The sequence below is a fragment of the Lytechinus pictus genome, chromosome 7, assembly GCF_037042905.1.
Source record: "Lytechinus pictus isolate F3 Inbred chromosome 7, Lp3.0, whole genome shotgun sequence".
Taxonomy (NCBI): domain Eukaryota; kingdom Metazoa; phylum Echinodermata; class Echinoidea; order Temnopleuroida; family Toxopneustidae; genus Lytechinus; species Lytechinus pictus.
In genome coordinates, this window is record NC_087251.1 from 1,260,805 (window position 1) to 1,283,433 (window position 22,629).

Sequence of the window (22,629 nt, forward strand, 5' to 3'; positions counted from 1 at the left end):
TTGAATTACTCAATACAGCTGCATCCTTGCTCACTAGTGATCATTTTCAAAGATTACAAAATATGCACATGGTTTTCAAACTTTCACAATATGGTTCTTATATTTTTAACTTTATAAATATGGTGGCTTTTATTAAGTTATCACATTATACTTATATGTTGCATCATTTTATTGACAGCTCCCAGGATATAAAATTATTGCTCCTGTAAAATGACATTATTTGATATCATCCGCACCATCAGTCTTAGGATATACTTTTTTGAATTAAAATATAGTTTTGAACCAGAACAGAAACATACATTTTAAGGGAAATTAGTCAAGCTTATAAGGAACATCAAGGCCAGTCATTACTCATGAGATATGATTAAATATTGAAACTTTGCTTTCCAGATAACTACTTAGTGCTGCATCTATCTGACTTGGTACGTACAGCCTTTATTGCTGCTACATCAGAGAGTAACCAGCTAAGGAAAGCTGGTCTGTTACTTCTACAGGATATCATCAAACAGTTTGCTAGGGTTCCTGAACCTGAGTTTCCTGGTCATTATATCATGGAGCAATATCAAGCACAGGTTAGTTATTATGAAATTTAAAATGTTAACTTACTGTTCTAAGCTACTGAAATGATGAAATTAGATTGGATAATTATTTCCTAGTTATATCATTGAGTATTATCATTGCTGCAATTCGAATGGATAAATGTTTTTATTTCATCATTATGTCATTATTTTTGTTAAATATAATTGAATGTTGTTGATGTAAACACTGATTTCATGAGAAAGTCTATAAAACCAATTATTTATTGTCATTATATCATCATGGATCTAGATCTGGTGCAGTTACATAAACTGAACTTTGTGAAATCATGAAATCTAAGCAACAAAATTAAAGATTGCTAATACAGATAAGCACATGTGGGACAGTGTGTTTGGAAAAGACCAGAAATCTGGATAGGATATCATGTTTATACTCTCATCAATTATACAATTTGTTCCAGAAGCCTTTGGCATATTTTTTTCATTCTTTCGTACAGACAATTGGGTGGTCAGATTATTGTATACGGACCCATTTTGAAATCGCTACCACAACTGGCATTTATCTTTACTTTGCAGTCGAATGTCAAGGAGAGTGATTGGAACATGATATCAAATATTAAATTATCTTGTCATGAAGGAGTGATTTCCTCTCAGTTTGAGATCTTGTCCCATCATCGTCATGAATATGGATATGTATGCATGAAACCCCAAAAGATGTGTTTAAAACCATGGAGGGCCTATGGAAGAAATGAAGTAACTAGAATGACTCACAGAATAGGAAGTTCCTAAATTCATGTTCTGAGTTCTTATTTTTCTCTCATGAATTGATTTGTTGTTGATGATTAGGTTGGTGCTGCATTGAGACCAGCATTTTCTTCAGAGACACCGTCTGATGTCACTGCTATGGCATGTCAGGTATGTACTCTAATCATTTCTTTTACTAGGACTTTTCAATGTGGTATCATGACCTCTGACAATGGACTATGATGCCCTGTGTTCACCTTTTACCATCATGACTTGATTACTATAACCTGCACATTTGATGCATGATTCCGTAGGAAGTAATTACAACTGAATAGTAGAAAAGGACAAGAAAGAAATTCCTAGATAAATCCCAGTCATATATATGTAGAAAAAATTCACATTGTTTGTTATATATGTTATGCTTGTTAAATAATTTTTATGAATAACTACATTGTAGAATGTAGCTTTTTCTTTTGTGTCATTTTTTTCTAATGGGTTAAAGACATAAAGATTTTGTATAGATTAATTAACATGTTAGTCACTGTGTATATATCATTCCCCAGTGAGAAAGTAATATTTAATTATTCATTGACCTTAACACTTTTTCTAACCACATAATTATTGAGCAATTGTAAAAGGAATTGTGTAAGTAAACTTTCAAGAACTAACTATTGTTTTTTTTTTTTAAGAATTATTGTGTATAAATTGCTCTTTTTCTTTTTGTCAGGTTATTATATATTGTTCGCTTTAATATTTGTTTATTTTTGTTCATGTATTATGAAGGTTGCCAGTGCTTGGATTGGCAGTGGAGTAGCACATGATCTCAATGACCTACGCAGAGTTCATCAGCTTCTAGTATCATCCCTTGACAAGTTAAAGGTTGGAAAGGGCGCCCCCTTGCAGCTATACAGTGAGAGTGCATTTACAATGGAGAAATTAGCCGTCATCAAGGCTTGGTCAGAGGTAAGTTTTACAAAAAACAGATATTGCGATATGAGAGCACTGCTTTTCGAATTTTGAATAAGGCCTGTAGTTGAGTCACAGGTGCCATTGCACTGCCAAAAAAGCATAATATCAATTAATGGATGTACCCACTTGTGCCTCAGCTGGGGTAACGATGAGCTATAAAGCAAGCAATCAGCTGTAAGGATACTCCTCCTCTGAACTTGGTATTAAATGATAAATAACTAATACTGACATTTATATGGTTATAAAAAATATATTTTTATCCTGAATCTTATTCAAGGCTGCAAATTTTCATTTCCTTCTATCACATTACTCACTGCTTTGATACTCATTCAGGTATACATAGTAGCCATGAAGCAGAACATGACATCCTCAACTAACTCAAATACAAACGGAGAGGACTACTCCTCAGATAAATCTTCAGACAGTCTATTAACGCTGGTCCAGCCTGAACTCAAATCTCTCAACAAGTATTGGTTAGCTGCTCTACGGGACCACGCATTACTAGCCTTACCTGATGATTTCACAAGCCAGCTGCCTCCAGAGGGCGGTGCCTTCTATAATGCGGAAGCTACGTCCACCACCAGGCCACACTACCTCAAGTCATGGGCACCCATTGTGTATGCTGCATCGCTCTGGTTGAATGCTGGAGGGTTTCAAGTGATAGAAGAGAATAGTGATGGTAGTTATAGCAGTCCAGCTAATAGTGGACCTATGCTACCTGGTATGGCAGTTATACCTACTGGAAATGCTGCCTCAATGAAGAAACCAGAAGAAGTCAAGAGTGATTACTTTCACCTTATCATTGGTAAGCTGCATTATTGCTTTTTATTCAAGTGCCTTTTTGTGCTTTTATGAACATTGTGGTATGAGAGCTATGGAAAGGAGATCTTCAGTTCTGACTTATGAGAATTGTATTTCTTTGGTATATTTATTTTCTTCTGCATCACAAAACACAAATTATACCAAGTACAGTTTACTTTGCATAAGTATACCTTCCATAAGTCAAATAAGGGTCCAGGTCAATGCAAGTTTGCAGTAAAGAGTATGCAAAGTATGCTTTGTTAGCCTCTTGATAGTTAAATTTTGCCTGAATTGAATATGTTTTTATAATCGCAAGAGATTCAACTTGGGAAGATTCACCTGTATATCATACAAAAGTACATTTTTACAAATGATGGTGAAGTTTAATAAAGATCTGTAGACATATTTGAAAAGAAATCATAAATGCAACTTAAACATACCACTGTTACTTGTTTGTTTGTAAAACTAGGTGTTTGTGTAGAGAACCTTTCCAATCAACGTGCCACTGAGCCCCTCCAGAACATCTCTTCCTGTCTTCAAGCCATTCATACCCTCCTTGATGACCTTTGGCCTAGACGACAGCTTGTATCTGACCCCTCACTAGCCATAGAGCTTCTCAATGTCCTGCATCGTTTGTTGCTGACCAGAGAGAATCTCTCCACACACCTGCAGGTCATCAGTGTGGTCAAGCAGATCGTCAAAGCCATGCAGGAGAAAATTGAAGGGCAACGCAAGGTCAAAGGTGAAAATGATACCTCATGAAATCATTTGGTCATTATTTGAGGGATCATTTTCTTGTGTAAAATGTGGATATGTAGATTCGTAGCTCATTGAAACAATGTGTGCATGTGTAAAGTAATTGTATAATTGATCATATATCATTGAGAAAAGAAATAGATATTGTGCTTGAAATTAGTAATAGTCTAATGAATCTTGTTTGTTTATATTATATAAATATTGCATGAGCTTGAGAGTTAAGACCGTCAGTCACAAAACATTAACTTGCAATCTGGTTTTATTGTTAAGAAATAACGTGACAAAAGGGGCAAGGACAAGAATAATTTGTATAAATAAAGTTTGATGAGGGTTAATATAATTTTGAATTAAGGTACTTTTTATTCTTAATATATGCTTTAATAAGGTTCAGTTAAGTTCAATTAAGGTTATAATTTATTTGGATAAGAGACAAAGTAAGTTTGAGCTCATTGAGGTACAGAAGTGGTAGTGCTAGTGTATGTTGACTGTCCATGTATATAAGACTTGCTTAGATGATTCTAATAATTATAAATTTCCCCTTTCCTCCTTAGGTGAGAGTATTGAAAACAAGGAGAAATCAGAGAATGAAAAGGAAAACCTTGACTGGGATTCAGACATTGGTGAAGGTGGGGCTAGTGGAGAGGTAGTCCCTGGTAAATCAGTGGTCTTTGCAACATTAGAGGTATGTCTCTGCATCCTGGTCAGACAGCTACCTGCCCTCAACCCATCAGGAGGGGCTAGTGCTGCTTCTATACATAGTTACTCTAAGAATGCAGGACTATCCGATGAAGCTAGCCATCTAATCTCAGCTACGGTCCTTATCATGGCTGAGCTGCCATCTCTCTGCTCACCAGCAGGTAATTATATCATGTTATATCTTCAAGAAAAGGGTATGTAAAATGATTTATTTAATTAACTGAACAATACCAAAAGAATCTTTGGTTCTTATTCAGACATGGTAAATAAAGGAGCATTTAGTGAAACAAATAATCAGTAATTTCATTTTAAACTATAAGTTACTGAAATTCTGGCATCTGATTGGTGCAGAACAAGTATTTACTACTTGAAACACTCCCCTCATATCTACAACAATTTAATATGATTTACTCAACCTCAAATAGTGTGCTTCATGCTATAGCATGGTAATCGCATTTGTCAAGATTTTTACTGAAATCTTGTATCTTACAGGAAGTGTATCAGTATTACCCACAATCCTTTGCCTAACAACCAACGTCCTGCGAGAGACGGCCGAGCCATCATTGGATGGTAAGAGTGCTCCGACAGTGACATCATGCATGCAGGCTCTTCGGTCATTGGCTACCTGTTCATTTGTCAAGGATCCTAGATGTGCTAATGATTGGGAGAAGTTTCTTCAAAGCACTTTGGCAACAATTCTGGATTACTCTAACCCAGGTAGGTACCTTTAAGAATGCCAGTTTTTCATAAGTAACTTCATGCATGCTTGGTGACCTGATCTTGATACAAAATGAGATACCTCAAATTTCTTCCTCTTTTAACATAATGGGAGTGAATTTTGTATAACCCTAATTGACATCCATAAAGTTAACCTAAGAAGATCGGATTCAACTTTACCTATTATGAGTCAATCTGAATTGGCACCCAAGTGGGACTGTATTACAAATCTAATCAAAGTGTGACAAAGTAATAAACTACTCTGTATTCAACCTCAGACAATCTTTTAGACACACTTAACTCTGGCAATTTCTTGCCATCTTAAGGAGAATAAGCATGTTCTGAATTCTTATTTCAATAACCATTTCCTTATTACTATGGCCATCGTAATTATGATAATCATTATTGTCATTCCATACAGATAAGGATAAGATGGAGGTTGATATGTGTAGTGTGCTGTTAGCTGTAGCAGTCTTTATTGCATCTGCTCCACCTTCTGTGTCAGCTATCTCATCTCTTCAAGCTCAGGGAGTGGATCTCTTCTCTAAAGCTCTCAAATCAGAAGAACCAGTGGTATGTCATTCAGTAACAATAAAAAAATATTGGCAGGGTTGGTAAAACCTTGTATCACAAACTAAGATTTTTAGGACAACTCGGAAAAAGCTAGATTTTAGAGTTATGACATAAGTGGAAAACCTTCTTTGGCCAAGAAAGAGTTCTCAAAAAGACTGTCTGGCAATTGAGGTACCTCCATTGTGGTGATTCTAAAATACAACTTTTCTTTGAACTGTCCTAAAAATTGTAAATTTTGAGATTAGCAGTTTTAACAGTGCCCTAAATGATGTGTATTTTCTTTCACATACTAGTCATAAGGCAAAGGGTTATTTAAAACCTTGTGATTAACACCGTAAAATTATATGATGTGCAAATGATGGAAAGTAGACATGTGCAAAACCAAAACTGCTGTTCATAATACAGGACATTAGATCTTTTATGTTTAAACCTTTGAAAATTGAATTGTTCAGTTATTAATTGCAATGCTTTCAAATGTAATTACATTGTTTACTTATTTCAATGTGTGTGTTTGTTTTTTCAGGTAAAATTGAAGTGTCTTCAGATGGCAGCATCTATCTTTCAATGTCCACACCATGATGTATCAACACCTTACATACATGCCCTAGGACCAAGACTAGTAGAGTATCTACAATCTTCAGCTGGAAACATACCTGATAATGATGAGTCTGTAGCAGTCATCATTGAATCTATACGTGTCCTTGAAATATTAGTTGGCTTAACAGATGACTCTCACAGTAAGTCAGGGAAAATTGATTTGTGTATTGCCCCTTCTCTTTGGAACAAGTTACCCTCTCACATGCATAGTGCCAAGTCCGTCAGTCAGTTTAAAGGGGAATAAAACCTTTGGAACAAGTAGCCTTGTGTCGAAACAGAAAAATCAAAGAATAAGAACACAGAAAATTTGAGAAAAATCGGACAAATAATGATAAAGTTAATGAGCATTTGAATATTGCAATCACTAATGCTATGGAGATCCTCCCATTGGCAATGCGACAAGGATGTGTGATGTCACATGTGAACAACTTTCCCTTTGATGGACTATGAAATACCCCCAAAATGTCTCTATTTGCTTTTTCTTATGGTGATACAAACTCTTTATCCATGATGTATTCTTTAAAAATCCGTATTGCATTCCCTCCTATAGAAAGAATATATGCTCTACTGATAGATGGGAAAAAGACGCAGTTTAAGTGAAACTTATACTAAAGTAATGGGGAGAGTTGTTCACAAGTGACATCACACATCTTTGTTGCATTACCAATGTGAGGATCTCCATAGCATTAGTGATCGCAATATTCAAATGCTCATAACTTTCTCATTATTTGTCAGATTTTTCTCAAACTTTTGTTAATCTGTTTCTTTGATTTTTCTCTTTTCACACAAGCTATCTTGTTCCAAAGGTTTCATTCTCCTTTAAGGCCCTGCTCAAAACATACCTTTTCAATCAATGAATCGCAGTTGTGGGTCGGTCATTGGAGGTACACACCAGTTTTAATCTGTTAGTATTTTTTTTTTCTCTTAATGATTTTTGTCACACTTTGTGTTATTATGCCCATTTAATTTTTTTCCCATGTAAAGTTTAATACAGAACACAGCAGGCTTAAAAACACCCGTATTAAGCGCCCTATAAATATTTTTTCTATTATTATTATTATTATAAAGGAAGTATTGCAAGAAACCTTTTTGCTATTGATTAATTGCCAATTTGCACTTCAGAGATCAATTTTTTAATACATGTAATTAGGTGATCTGTCAATCGACAGATCAACTATTAATTTCGTACGAATTTTCTTTTTTATTTATTTATTATTTTTCTTTATTTTCCGCCCTTTTCTCCAAATCTACATGATCAATTATCTTCAGAATATCATCAGATATGGGGACGTATCATGTGATGTGTATAAAACAAGTTCAAGGTCAAAAGGTCATCATGACGTCATCTAGACGCCATTTTGTAAAATCACGTTATCAATCATATCTTCATTATCAATTTAAAAAAAATTACAATATTTACATCACATTAACTTCAGGTCAAGGGTCAACTGTCCATGTCATTAAAGGTCATGTAAAGGTCACGACACGCGCGTGCGCGCGTCAAAATTTTAAAATGCTCAAAATCACTTTTTGACCAAAGTAGAGTACGAATCAGGTCATTTTAAGCATTTCAAAAATTTGCGCGCGCGCACGGTTACGTGCGCGTTCTCGTACGTAACGGCACTATAGAGCATAGGGTCGCCATTTTCTTTATATCAATGCATTGATAATATAATTCTGAATAATTTGATACCTTGATCAACCTTTTACGACAAGTAATAACGGAATAAGCCTCCATCAAAGTTTACAGCACGCACGCGCGCGCGCACTAACCATAGACAATATGACAACATGCCTATACAAAATTCATTATAGCTCTTTAGATAGTCTGTTGACCCCCGATTTTTTTTTCATATTCCAATAGTGTATAGATGGGAGATATGATTTCATTCCTCATTTGACCCTTAATTTTATCATGACGTCATCAAAATGGCGTCGAAACTCAAAATTCCCATTTTGCTACTTATGATGTCATCATAGTTATGCAAATTTGACTCTAACTCTCTAATTTTCGCTCAGTTTCTTATATGTTGTAGCTAAGGACATATTCTTTCTAATGTGATGGCTATATTTACATTTAAAGGAATGTATCATCCTGAAAAATGGCAAGTTATAGAGGCATGTCATTTTCGCTCATTTTGTGTGCAATCTCTATGGGAAATGACTTTTTCTCAAAACTTGATTTTACATTCTTCTATTTCGCGAGCCATATCTCCATTTCTGTATGTTGGTTTTCTCTGAGCTTGGAGTATGTTGTAGCTGAGATTGTAAGCTATCGTACGTGTGGTCTCCATTTTCCAATCAGATGCCGGGATCATGCCCGTATTTCTCTTGCAAAATTGGATTTGAGATCCTATGTGTAAAGTCTATGGGAAATAGTGCTTATGTGTAAAGTCTATGGGAAATAGTGTAGCTCAGTTGATAAGGCATCAGACTTGCTTTCTTAGGGTCGGGGGTTGGAACCTCGGGGTGAACATGAGATTTTTTTTTTTTTTTTTTTTCTTTTCAACATTTCACAAATGGTCCTTCATGACCATTACAAGGTATATAAGTTAAAACATTGCACAATAAAATAGTTAAAAAATCCTTTTAATATAACATGTACATGTACCATGTGTATAATTTACACCTATTTTCCAAAGTTTCTCATTTCTTTCTTTTCAAGAGTATTCAACACGTTCTTTTCGTAAGAGAAGTTCAGTTTTCATCATGATGATTATATTGATCTCAATAAACATGCTGATTGTCTTCTTGATCATGAAATCAGAGACAGATCACCTAATTCGTCCTCATGACGAATTAAAATTCTAGTTAATATTAGTTTCTGTTACGAAAAATAATAGGAAAGGCATGCGATTTTACAATTAGTTTCAAGACTGTATAATCTTTAATGGTCAGGTATAGGCCTTGTTATAAGTTGCCCTTTTCATTTAATTCAAAGTGATGGTTACAGGGGCCCATTGAAAATATATTTATGGTGATATCAATAATATTTTGGTAACTTTCCCATTTGATAGTTGCTACTAACTATGGTAGCAATACTTAAAAGCCAATCAAAATTAAGGATTCTATAGAAGTTAGCAGTGAATTATTTTATAGGTTCTGGTCTAATTAGACAGACATAGATATTGGACTTGTTTTTATACTCAAGTTTGAACTTGTTTTTGTGAAGACCACTTCTGCTCATTGATTAAAAAATAGCTATGCAAACTTTACATTTAAAAAATGACTTATCAACATGGAATTCAACAGTTTAAATATAATTTTGTGTCTACTTTGTACAGGAGTCCAGATGGTAGCCCTGCTGGTACCAATCTTGATTAGCTTCCTATTCTCTGGGGGCGATACCACCGGTAGCCAGCAACAACAAAGCAAGCAAGCTAGATCTCTACATGATCATGTCCTTCAACGTCTGATCAAGACTGGTCATCAGTATCCTAATGCCTTTAAGAGTGTAATGGCTGCTTCTCCAGACCTAAAGACAAAGCTAGAGACAGCTATCCATGCTAACCAAGCTTCTAATAAAGCTAAACAACCTACAAGACAACCGTCAAGACCCAAGGCATCAGCTGCTCCAAGTATTAAATTAAAAATGAATTTTAGTAACTTCACTGGTTAAAGATAGAACCCTAAAATAACTTCTCTTAACATGTTATTGAATGGAACCAGTTGTTCCCTCTTCAAAGTCCAGAGGAATTCCAGAATTCATGAGTCAGTGGGTTAACTCCACTAGTTACATATAATGTACATACAGAACCTTTTTTATATATATATATATATATATTGGGTTCAAATTAATCCCAACTCTTCAAGCAGGGGAAGCCATGAAAAAGATGATTTTAACTATTGGTGTTAACAATACTGTTATTGTTCATCCAATTAGGCTTTGGTGTTACACCAGTAACATCACTAATGGTAATGCAATTTCATCTTTGATGTTTACATCTAATGCTAGTATTAATCCAACTAGATTTTGGTTTTACACAAGCCACAGTGCTGAGACTGACCTCACTAGGTGTTGAGCTGATGAAGGTGCAATTGTTATAACTTTGTAAACCCTTGTATGCAAATATCACCAACACCAAACTTGAAATTATACATTGTCATTGAATTCACCAATTATAATACTCTAAGGAGATGATGTAGTCTGTTACACTCACAATATCATTCAGTCGTAAGTCACATCCAGGGATCAAAGTTTCATGTCATTATGTCATCATCTCAAAGATCTGACCTAGGGGTTTAACATCAAATTTCTGTATCAGTAAGTAACTGATAATGCTGGAAAACCAAACCACAACACCAAATTGTGTCAATCAGCATATTTATCCTTTGCAAATGTTGCAATATTGCACATTTATTCAACTGAATTCAACAATCATTTTGTTCTGTCAATTTCTGTAGAAAGAAACTAAAAAATGATGAAATTACCAAAATCAGTAGTGCAATAAGGAAAGTAAGATTCTACTAAAAAATATCAGAAGTGTCTTCTTTTTTTTTCTCAGATTAACTCGGAATGTAATGAGTTAGTTGCTTGTGAAGGAACAGTGCATACATTGTAGGAACAGTGCATACATTGTAGTTTGGAAAGTTGCATTGATATTATATTTCATTGTTGAGACTGATTTGAGAGAAATCTCAACAGTTTTAAGATGGCACCAAATTTGCATACAATGGTGAATTGCCATTTTCAGCTGTTTGTTTATTTTACCAAATTCTTCTATGATACATAATTATGTTATCTCACTAATCTTGACATCATTCATATCTTAGTACATAGGGGTAAGAATGATTTTGGAGCATGTGTGTATACCAGGGCTCCGTCTTAAAAAGAGTTACGATTGATCCAATCAATCGAAACTCTATGGAAATCCATCAGTGACATAATTTTTTCTAACGAAAATTTGCACAATGTCTTTTGTAAACTAAGGAGAACACACCAAATTGTCAAGAAATCAATAAATTTATGGATACACATTTATATCTAGAATTTTTTTGAACAAACATGCATTTTATATGTTGACGTTGCTGGCTGTCCATAGTTGCGATTGATCGGATCAATCACAACTCTTTGTAAGACGGGGCCCAGGAATGTAAGTAATGACAGTTTTGGCCTGTAGGAAACAATGGTGATATTTCTTGTAATTAACAAGTAACATGGTGTACGCATTTGAATATACAAATCAAAGAAGAAAAAAAACTTATCCTTGGTGAACATTTATACAAAGATTTATGTACTTAAATCATACTTACATTAAATTACTTATTCTCAGCCAATCATCCCTTCAGTATTGTGAACTACTTACTGTAGTGTATATCTTATGGATTGAGTGAGGTCCAAAAATTAAAATGATTTTATTTTGAACTTTATGTTGTCTTCTTTTTATATTTGTAAAGATTATCTAGCTAAGATGACAATCACCATGTTAATTGTTAACAAATTGTAATTTGACAAATCTTGCACATTTAAGTGAGATAATTGCACACCAAACAAATCACAATATTTGTTTAGGAGCTTAACATTTGGGATACAGGTAGTGCCTGTGTGAATACATGTTATCATTCATACTATTATGGCTCGATATAAGAAAAATGTGCATGTACCAACGAAGTGTAGTATAGATGACCTTTTTCACAACATGCAGCATATTTGAATGAAGTGTAATGATGATTTAGAGGCTATTCTATGCAAGTTGTATTGCAGTATATCCTTTATATTAAAAGACAACTCTTACATAACTGTCCTTGCTCTTGACATGTGCATTGTATAATGCAGGAATATATGATGGTATGTAATATATCACAATATATTATTGGTGCTACAGACATCAAATTTGCTTGTAGATATGGTCAATGGATGTACGCGAGAGTTACCTATATCATGTTACATAAATACTGCATTGTTATATCTGATTAAAATTTAAGTCTTATCATGTCAGTATTACCTAGGGTATTGTATATGCATAATCCTAAACACACTTTCTGGCTCATGTTTAAAGGGGGAGGTCACATTGAGAATGAACGATCATTCAATTCTAAAGAGATTAAAACCCTTTTTACATTGACATTCTTAACCTCAGGCTTTCCTTAAAAGTTTCAATAACCCTCTACTATCTTATATTTGCTTTTTAAATCCATCTAAATTAAATTGTCTGATACTAAACTTCTTAACCAGGTCTTCAGTAAATGATGACATAACAAGGACAATTTCCATAAAGAAGGCATAGTTTCAATTGATCAGTATATCCTACACCTATCATACATATTTATGCATACACTTAGAAACTTCTTTAATATCATATAAGTGATAATAAATGGGGTTTAAATCCTGTAGGTCAGCAAATAAGAAACAGGCAACATGGGTAATAAAATTATTCTTAATTGAAAATGATTTTCATAGATCCTGAAGATGGGACTTGAAGTCAATTTTAGAAAGATGCAAATCATTTTACATAATCTTTCTTATTGTAATTATTTGCCACAGGTGAAAATTCTAATCCTTATTCATAAGCATTTATAATGCATGTAGATATGTTCAATAATCCTGCAGTTAATTACTATAAACCTGTATTTTGATCTCTTGTTTTGACTTAAACCATGATCTAAACTAAACTATGGGGAGCCAATTGTGACATAAAACATGTCAGTAGCAGATGTTTGATAATGAGTATTTATAGGGTCCTCAAGACTATCAATAAGCTTTCAGGGAAATGAAGAGGGCACTATATTTCTTGACTATTCAACCATAATCTATTGTTAGACTACAGATTTTAAATCATGGTTTAATATAGACTGGATTTCAAAATATGGGTTTCTGAGTTTTGAATTTAAATTGTTGATAATGCTGTGATGATTCAGACATTATGTTTACATGTTAATAATTCTTGTAAATTGTAAATTACACTATTGATTGAACGATAATGAATGTATCATTTTCCTGTGTATAATATATGTTTTTAATATATTGAGCAACTCAAAATGAGAATGTCATGTAAATTAAATACTGTTTACCCTTGCTTAAGCTTGGTAGTTAAAACGGCAGAGAAAATAAAAACAAAATAAAACAAAACAAATTGAATGTAATGTAAACAATTTATCATGTATATTATCAATGTTGGAATAAAGGTATCTTTTGTGAACCATATAGTTGTTTTATAACTGTTTGTACACAATACGAACTACTGGAATCCATTTTTAATCTAACTAAGTGATTAATGGTAGAGAGATATATATTAAGAGGGAGAGGAAAATGATATAAAGAGGGGAGGGAGGGGTATGAGAGAGGTGTGGTAGAAAGAGATTGAATTATTATACTGGAAATCATCCATTTTCTGTTCTGTGATTGAAGTGCAATAAGTATAACCTACTTGCAAGATAAAAATAAACAATTAGTCCTGTAATCAACAAGATAGAAAAGAAAGGAAGAGAGAGAGAGAGAGAAGGGGGGGAGCCTGCTACCAATGTAACAGTGCTTGGCCAATGATGTATCCCTTCTTGGAGTTCAAAATAGAGGGAGGGTGTGGGCAAAGGAAAGACCAAATAAGAAGGAATGTGAAAGAGTAGAATGGAAAAGTGGGAAGGAAAAGAAATAATCTTGAGGACCACAATTTTTTGGAGAATCATTCTTGACCATGTAAGAGCAGCTGGTATGAGAATTGTCTCTTTATCTACACCAAATTAATCTACTTTCCATTTGGTCTCATAAATAATACTCAGTCGTCTACAAGCTGTTTGGTTGCTGGCCATTTTGTGTATTCAAAAGAAGACATCTGTGCTTAGCCATTCACCCATTCTCGATGCTGGCTGCCAATATTAAAAAAAAACCTGAATTTGTGGGTATCGAAGAGTTCTCAAAACATGTATTTGCTAATTGCTATGCTTGGAATTGCTTAAAAAATAGAATGATAGAAGACAGATCATTCTATTTCTTCATTTTTTATCTTTGTAAAATGAAATAGCGCCATCTCCGAATGATTCTATTAGGCATCTGTGACGTGAATTGCCACTTCTGATGACTATTTTGTGACAAATTTATTTCCCTATTCTGTATCGAGTATAGTCACTAATCATCTCCTGCTAACATTGATAGTCCAAACACACTCACCTGATTTGAGTTAATCACTTACACTTACTCCAAAAGTAAGATTTTCCTTCGACTCCCCTCACACGTGATTATCACATTGAAAAAAGGCCAAGAGGCCTATAATTTATGAACGTCCAAATCGATTATTGTGAATGTTCTGTTTTAGTACTCTCCTTTATTTCTTTCTTAAAGGAGAATGAAACTCTTGGAGCAGGTTAGCTTTTGTGAAAGCAGAAAAATCAAAGAATAAGATCAACAAAAGTTTGAGTAAAATAGGACTAGCAATAGAAGAGTTATGAGCATTTGAATATTGAGATCACTAATACTATGGAGATCCTCCCATTGGCAATGCGACCAAGATCTATGATGTCACAGATGAACAACTCTCCCCTTTTGGACACTGAAAATATACCCCAAAACATATCTTTTTGCTTATTCTAATCATATGACAAACGATTCATCAATGATATAATGTTGTGAAACCTCTGTACTTGTCCTCTCATAAAGAGAACACCTCACCTTGTGATAGACTCTATAAAAGTGAGAATATAAGTGAAATAAGTACTAAAGTAATGAGGGAGTTGTACGTGCATGTGTGACATCACATATCTTGGTCGCATTGCCAATTGGAGGATCTACATGGCATTAGTGATCTCAATATTCAAATGCTCATAAATTTCTTATTATTCATTCAATCTTCCTCAAACTTTCAACAATATGTTTCTTTGATTTTTCTCTTTGATATGGATTCAGCTGGTTTCAAGGGTTTCATTCTCCTTTAAGTGTTGTATACACGCCCTTCATTATATCCAGAGGATCCAGCTTTTGCCAATAGGGGGAGGGCGGAAAATTATTTTCATACATATTTTCCTTTTGTTGTTTTTGAGGGGGTATTCTTACTAGAGACCATGCACGGGTTTATTAACATCTTAGCGTTGTTGTTATAAACAAGCTAAGGAAGATCAATTTCATAAGGCCACTTACAATAATGCGAGCGCAAATCGCCAGCGAAATCTTGGGGGGGGGGGGGGGTATTTTAGGCATTTAAACTTGGAAATTGAACATTCTGAGCAGTGTTCGTAAGCATGAGCGGGATATTATCTAATGATATGAGCGCGAGGTGTGAGCTGAAAATTCACATTTTTATTACGACTAAAATCTTTGGTAATCATGAAAATTTGTGATTCCAACCTCAGCTGGACATTCGAAGCACTTATTTAACCATGAACAGGATGGGCATCCAACTATCATATGCGAGCGAGAACCTGGATCTACCTATGTATGTATATTATCCCTTGGGATTTCTTTTCGAGACTATTTCCCTAAATAGCAGTAGTGGAAGCAACCATGCAAGCAACCATACTACGATACGAACCTCAAATTACCAACAATACCTACACGCCCATCAATTAAAAGAGGGGAGGAAGTGTAGACATTAACACGCATAACATAGATTGATGGGTTGTTCAAATAGGGTCAGGTTGGGGGTGGGGGCAGTTAAATGTATTGCTGAAGTGCGTGACCAAATTATTTCCAAACACCCCCTAAAAGATTTTTTCTCTCTGTGCGAAATAACCCCATAAACAAGTTTTTCGCGGGCTTCACATTTTGGCCCCTAAACAAGTTGTCGCCAGAATGACTCCTAAACAAGTTTTGTCTCGGGCCCGCACACTGAAACGAGGAGGAAAAAGCCCCGGGGAAAAAGCTTTGGGAAAACATACCCTAAACACGTTTGGCTATATAGTCTTTAAAAAATAAAAAAAGGCCCTAAATACGTTTGACTCCGCTATTGACCATTGACCAGTCTTTCAAAATAACCCTTTTTTGAAAATCGGTCGGAAATAGGGAGGGCAGGGGTCAAATTTGTTGATCGATCAGAGATGGGAAAGACTTCATCTTTTTTATCATTGTTTTTTTTTTTCTCTCTCTTGTCATTTATTACAGCTTGTTAATATTTCATTTTGTAATTGTTGGAACGCACCAGTATTAATTTCCAATATCTTTGAGTTTGATGTATAATTCTATGGGATATGGATTTATTGTATAATTTATAATCATGTTTCAAATAATTTGTACAACTTGTTATGGAATTTGAATGTGTATTTTCAGTGATTTAAGAGAATAAAATAAAATCATCCTTAAAAAAGACGAGGAAAGAAGAAAGAAAGACGAGAGGCCTAAACAATAAAAGAAAGAATGAAAAAAAAAAGTCTGATAAAAAGGGAGAAAAGAAAGACAGAAAGAAAATAAAGAAATATAGGGAAATATAAAGAAAGGAAGGAAAAATAAAGAAGGAATTAAGAAAAGAAAGAAGGAAAACGCCCAGGGGAAAACAAAAGGAGCTCGGCATGTAAAGTAATAAAGAGAGAAATACGGTAAATAATGAAATGAGAAGTATAGGAAAACAAAGCATTGGAGAAAACGTTTCTTTCTAAGGGGAAGGTGTTTGGGTAAATACTGTCACAGAGAAAGTGGGTGGGGGTGTTTTTATCCTGGGATTTTGCATCCCTACCAGCAGCTTTATTGACATTTTACTGGTAATTCATTTTCGAGGCCACGCCCATTATTGACGATCTCGCGCGAGATGCATGATATACGGATGAGCGATATCGTTGGTCCTCGGTACGTGATGAGCCCGGGTTGCGCCGAATCCTTTTAAAATCTTGCTTCTTGTTGAAACACCTTGAATCTAATATTTTTAAAAATAATTATTACTCTACTTATTTCGATCTCCATCAAAATTTTCTAGGCGGGATTCAGATTCGGGAATATTTCAGATTGAATTTTAAGGTTCAACAAGTGAGCAAGACTTGTGTGACTGTGAGCGGAACACGGAAGTACCTGTACCGCAGGGCTAGCCCATTGGAATTTCATACATGTTCGGACACTGCAGCAGTATAGTTTCGCTGGAGTTGTGAAAGCTAACAAATTCCGTATGCGGTTGCCTTGTTCAATCTGACGCCAGTGATCCAAACTGTCATTGAGTCGATGTTGAGTGTCACCAAATACTCTCTGTCTGCAGTGCTAAAATAACAACATTATTGTTTGAATTTTACGCAGATGAATTAGACAAGATTTGACACACAATGGCCGGGGCAGACACATCAAAGGTTCGGCTAAAGTTAGAAGAGATTGTTGTTCCTGATGAACTCGTGGAAGGAAACAAATTCCTCAAATGGGATGAGGTGAGCTCACGTCTAGGTGTCTTGTAGTTTGTCATATATTTTAGTTGCTTTCATTTGTGTGTATATTGAGGGGTTTCAATTCAATTTCAATTCAATTTATTAATAATTCATAAAATGCAAAGCAGATATTAGACAGGAATCACTCACACAACATGCGAGGTTAGTATACTATTACTAACCTCGCACAACGCATGTCATTTCATAATGAACTTTGACGTTTTCATTGGACAGGAATAACCGTCGTTTCTGGGAATTTATTCAACAATTTCTGACATTTTACTATAATCCCCATTTACCATGTATTGGTGAGTGAGCCAACGCAGTTCAGCGGAACAACCAAAATACAGAGACTGAAGCTTTTGGTCTAAGCAGATATATACAATAAAATGTGTATGGGAATCACAACAAAAGTCTATGGCTTGCTAAACAGTGATCCCTTTACATACAAAATATACAAACAGACACAAAAAAAAACCACACACACACATAAAAAAAAATGTTTGTGTAGGTTTTGTAGAATCAATATGCAGATAAAATAACTTTTCTATATTTAGATTTAAAAGCATATTGTGAATGTATATTTTTTATTTCAGATGTAAGAGCATTCCATAACTTAGTGCATTTAATGATGGTAGAGTTACGCTGAGTGAGATATATACAACAATGTGGCAAGATAGCGTTATTCTTATTACGTGTATTAAATGAGTGCTTGAATTTTCTGTTAGAAAAGAAATCTTCTAAAATAGGAGGTAGTGAGCCGTTAAAATGAGAAAACATAAAGATTGCCAATTTCAGGTTAATCAAATCAGAGAGCTTTAATGTATTTAAGTTTTTGAAAAGAGAAGTAGTATGAGCAAGGTAGTGCGAGTTCTAGTTGCAAATTTCAGAACGTGCCCTTATGGAAAACAAAGCTCAAAGTCTTCTTGGTCTTGATGTTTTGAAATTTATGTTTTCTTCAAATTAAAGTTCAATGCTTTTCTATAAAAAAGTATACTATGACCATAACCTTGTTCATTGAATGAGTGACTATGACAAGGTTTGAAGGAGTCTGCGTTCATATTTCAATAATTGATATTGATACAAAACATAAAAATATATAAATTTAGATCAACTTATTTTAATTTAGGCCTACTACTACTAGACAATTGGCAGCCGTCTGTTTTGAGTTTTTTAACATTTTTAATTTTTTTCAAATTTCTCCTCGTACACAGACGGCCCGCTATCGTGCAGCCACCATTAGGGGGTTAACAATTCAAAATCCCCCCGACGGGGCTCATCGATTTTTGTCATTATTTCATTGAAAATATATAAAAAGAACTACCAAAATAAAGATTATTATTCCGTTTTGGCCTGAAATGCACCAAAATGGGGAAAAATAAACTTAAAAGGGGAAAAAACAGTGACTTACTTCGGCTATCGCGCAACTTCACTTCCCTGTTTTATCCAAACTTAATACATAAACATATGGCCATTGAGTCCCCTGCACAGATCGAGCTAGAACTTCGGACTCTGTATTTGGTGAGTGGAGCCAACGGAGTTCAGCGGAACAACCAACATAACAGAGACCGAAGCTTTTGATCTAACTACTACTAGCTATATGATCTCTATTCTCTTTTACTGAATTGAATTGAATTAGATTGATCGATTGATTGATAGAGTTTGTTCTTTAGTTTCATGAATAATTATTATAGTCTAATTATACAGTGTAATAGTTAGCACTTTCCACTGAATCAGAAGTCTCTACTTACCAAGAGATCTACTGTAATTTGTAAGATACATGTTCTTGTCCCATATACATGTACATGGATGTATTTTTAAGAGTTTAGTTGCAAAAGGGGTTAGGTCCACTTTGGACCATTCTGAGAAAAACCATGTTTTTTATTCTCACTTATTGCAATATGCTTATGAGAAACTAAATTAGAAAGTCAAAAGGGGCCTAAGCTTTCGATCCTAGCAGAATCTTCGTCGGAGGCAAAATGAGAAACTAAATTGTCATGATGTACTACCCTATCATATGAACATAAAATTTGGTATAAAAGAAATCTACCACATTTTTTTTCTATATATTTAAAAAAATATATATCATTGTGGACCTAACCCCTTTTGCAAGTAACCTGAAATGAATCCAATCTCTTGAGATTAAAAAAGTGATTTTTCTTTGCCACTTAAATTCACATTTGAATTTAAAATTTTCTGTGGTATCATCAGAGTGACTAAAAATTTAGAGGTTTAGAGACAGAAAACTATAAAGTTTATGAAAAATGGATCTAACCCCTTTGACATAGTTCTTCAGAAGAGTTTTGTTGCAAAAGGGGTTAGGTCCACTCCAAGAAAATCATTTTTTTTTATTCTCCCATATTGCAATATTCTTATGCGAAACTGAATTTTCATGATACCCTTCCATGAGAACAAAATAATTGGGTATAAAAGAAATCTACCTGTCTTCATATTTATTATAATTCTTTTCAAAAAAAAATCTGTGTGGACCTAACCCCTTTTGCAACTAAACTGAAATGGACATAACCCCTTTAAAAAAAAAGTGATTTTCTTTGCCATTTTAGTTCACTTTTTAATAGGAATTTCAACTTTTCTTTGGTATCATCTTATAGAGCTTCTAAAAATCTATACATTGAGACATAAAAATAAAATTTGATGAAAATTGGACCTAACCCCTTTTGCAAGTGAGCTCTTCATATAGTTAAAAAGTTACATTAACCTTTGTTTAATGGGGGGAGGTAGGGGTGAGTGGTATGAGTTCACAAGGAACTGTTTCCAAATTGCTTATGAAACATTTTAATCAGGATGAAAATGTAATTCGGATGAGATTACTCTCTTGTATGTGGACGGAATGGGCTTTACAAAAATGTACATGAAGTAGACTGCATTTAAAAAAAATAAAGCCAAAATGTCTGTATGAGTATTGAGTAAGAGTTTGTGCATCATTATCATACGTTCAATATGTTGCTGGAAATTATTTCTGTAAAACATTTTTGACATTGGATTTATCATCAGCTTTGTACAGTATATGGCCATTCATTGCAAATTACAGTGTGCATACAATGTAAAATACATGTAGGCCTACATGTGTACAAAGTGGAATATTGCATTTGGGGAATGGGTTATATTGAGAAAGAGAGAGAAAAAAAAAACAAAAAAAATTGTTATACTATCAATTTATCAAACATGACAAGAAGTGTTGGTGCTTTGTAGGGAGGCGCGATAGCTCAGTCGGTAGAGCGGGGGTTTCGGATTCCGGTGACCCGGGTTCGATTCCCAAGTGGTGCGCTAGTGCCCTTTGGTAAGGCATTTATCCTCATTACCAGGTCCCTCGGAGAGGACCTTAAGCCGTTGGTCCCCTGGTTGCTTGCTCACAGGCATTCGTGCTTTCTTAGCAGTCAGGTAAAACAACCTCGGTATAACATAACATTGACAAAGAGACACACTTTGACATTTGTCCTTGTCTTAATTTCACCTCAGACATAGATTATAAAAAAGAGGATTTTGGTTTTGAAATCCAGTTGGATTACAAGTTCGCCCAGTTCACTCTACATGTAGATGAATGAATTTGTGTGAGGTAGGCCTACTTTAATAAGGAGAGCGATTATTTCTTGCTCTTCAGATCATTTTGCATCTAGTTTCCCGCTTAGATCCGGTTACAATCAGTGAACATATGCACCAGGTACCAATGTAATGATGTAGAGGTGCCCATGCAGAACTAATGTCAATAGGACATAGTCAAGTCAGGCTGTAATTCGGCTTTAGGCCTACCTGACATTTCTTTCCACTAAAGTTTGTTTTTCAAAGTTGATGAAAATCAACATCATGTTGACAAAAAACAGTGTGAACTTGGCATGTTCAATGATTGTCATAGCATGATGCTTTTATACAGTGTACAAAATGTACATGTGTTGAAATGTAGACTTTATATTGTACAGTGTACATGTACAGTACACTGCATATACATATATTTGTGTGTACATACATGCAGGACATGTATGCCTACAAGAAGCAGAGAGAACAAATTGACCTTGATGTTTTTTTTAATCATTTCTCAAACTGAATTGCGTAAAAAATATTTGTAATTGTTTAGGTTGTCAGGTGTTATGACACCATTTTAGAAAGTTCTACTACACTTTAATGTACACTTTACTACATGTAATTGTGCGTGTAGATACATGTATGAAGAGCTGCCACTTATTTTGCTGGCTCCTCTGAGTGCTTGAAATGGCAGCTGTAGCAAAAGATTCAGTCTTTTGGTTGCAACTATGAATTCTATTACATTATTAGTATTGGTCATTTTTCAGCTGCAGGGATAGTTTCTAGGACATTCCTCGAGACAATCATAATTTTTTAACTATACGCGCCGCTTTTCTGACGGCGGTGTCAATATTGAAATCTTAAACAAGGTTAAGACTTAAGTTTTTGAAATGTCATCATAACTTAAAAAGTATATGGACCTAGTTCATGAAACTTGGAGTCTTGGACATAAGGGTAATCAAGTATTACTGAACAACCTGCCTGAGTTTCAGGTCACATGACCATGGTCAAAGGTCATTTAGGGTCAATGAACTTAGACCATGTAAATTTTAGGGACAGTGATTTTCCGTTTTACCAGTAGAATAAAACGGAAATTCCTTTTGGTTCTTACACTTTTCATGTAAAAATTCATGGAATTCACCTTTGCAGAACGGAATTCAGGTTTTTCCTGTGTACATGTTCAGTGAAAAAACAGAATTTCCATTTTTAGATCAAGTTGAAACGGAATTACAGATTTTCAGAAACGGAAAATACAATTTTTTGAAACGGAAAATCACTGTCTAGCTACATGTACAGTGTACATGTACATCATCATGTTGGGGGAATCAATATCGAAATCTTAACCAAGGTTAAGTTTTTGAAATGTTTTCATAACTTGGAAAGTATATGGACCTAGTTCATGAAAATTAGACATAAGGGTAATATTGTACATGTA

General features: G+C 34.6%; 1 protein-coding gene across 1 annotated transcript in view; it reads left to right on the forward strand.

Annotated features, from left to right (window-relative positions):
• The window catches only part of LOC129265629 (HEAT repeat-containing protein 5B-like), a 50,973-nt gene extending 37,440 nt beyond the window's left edge, over positions 1–13,533 (forward strand). Inside the window, exons 26-35 of the mRNA XM_064101336.1 lie at positions 391–572; positions 1,383–1,451; positions 2,064–2,243; positions 2,583–3,054; positions 3,520–3,792; positions 4,358–4,663; positions 4,995–5,219; positions 5,641–5,792; positions 6,316–6,529; positions 9,674–13,533. Coding sequence (XP_063957406.1) covers positions 391–572; positions 1,383–1,451; positions 2,064–2,243; positions 2,583–3,054; positions 3,520–3,792; positions 4,358–4,663; positions 4,995–5,219; positions 5,641–5,792; positions 6,316–6,529; positions 9,674–10,008 — 2,408 coding nt within the window. The 3' untranslated portion in view covers positions 10,009–13,533. The remainder of the gene's footprint in view (positions 1–390; positions 573–1,382; positions 1,452–2,063; positions 2,244–2,582; positions 3,055–3,519; positions 3,793–4,357; positions 4,664–4,994; positions 5,220–5,640; positions 5,793–6,315; positions 6,530–9,673) is intronic.
• The last annotated feature ends 9,096 nt before the right edge of the window (positions 13,534–22,629 follow it).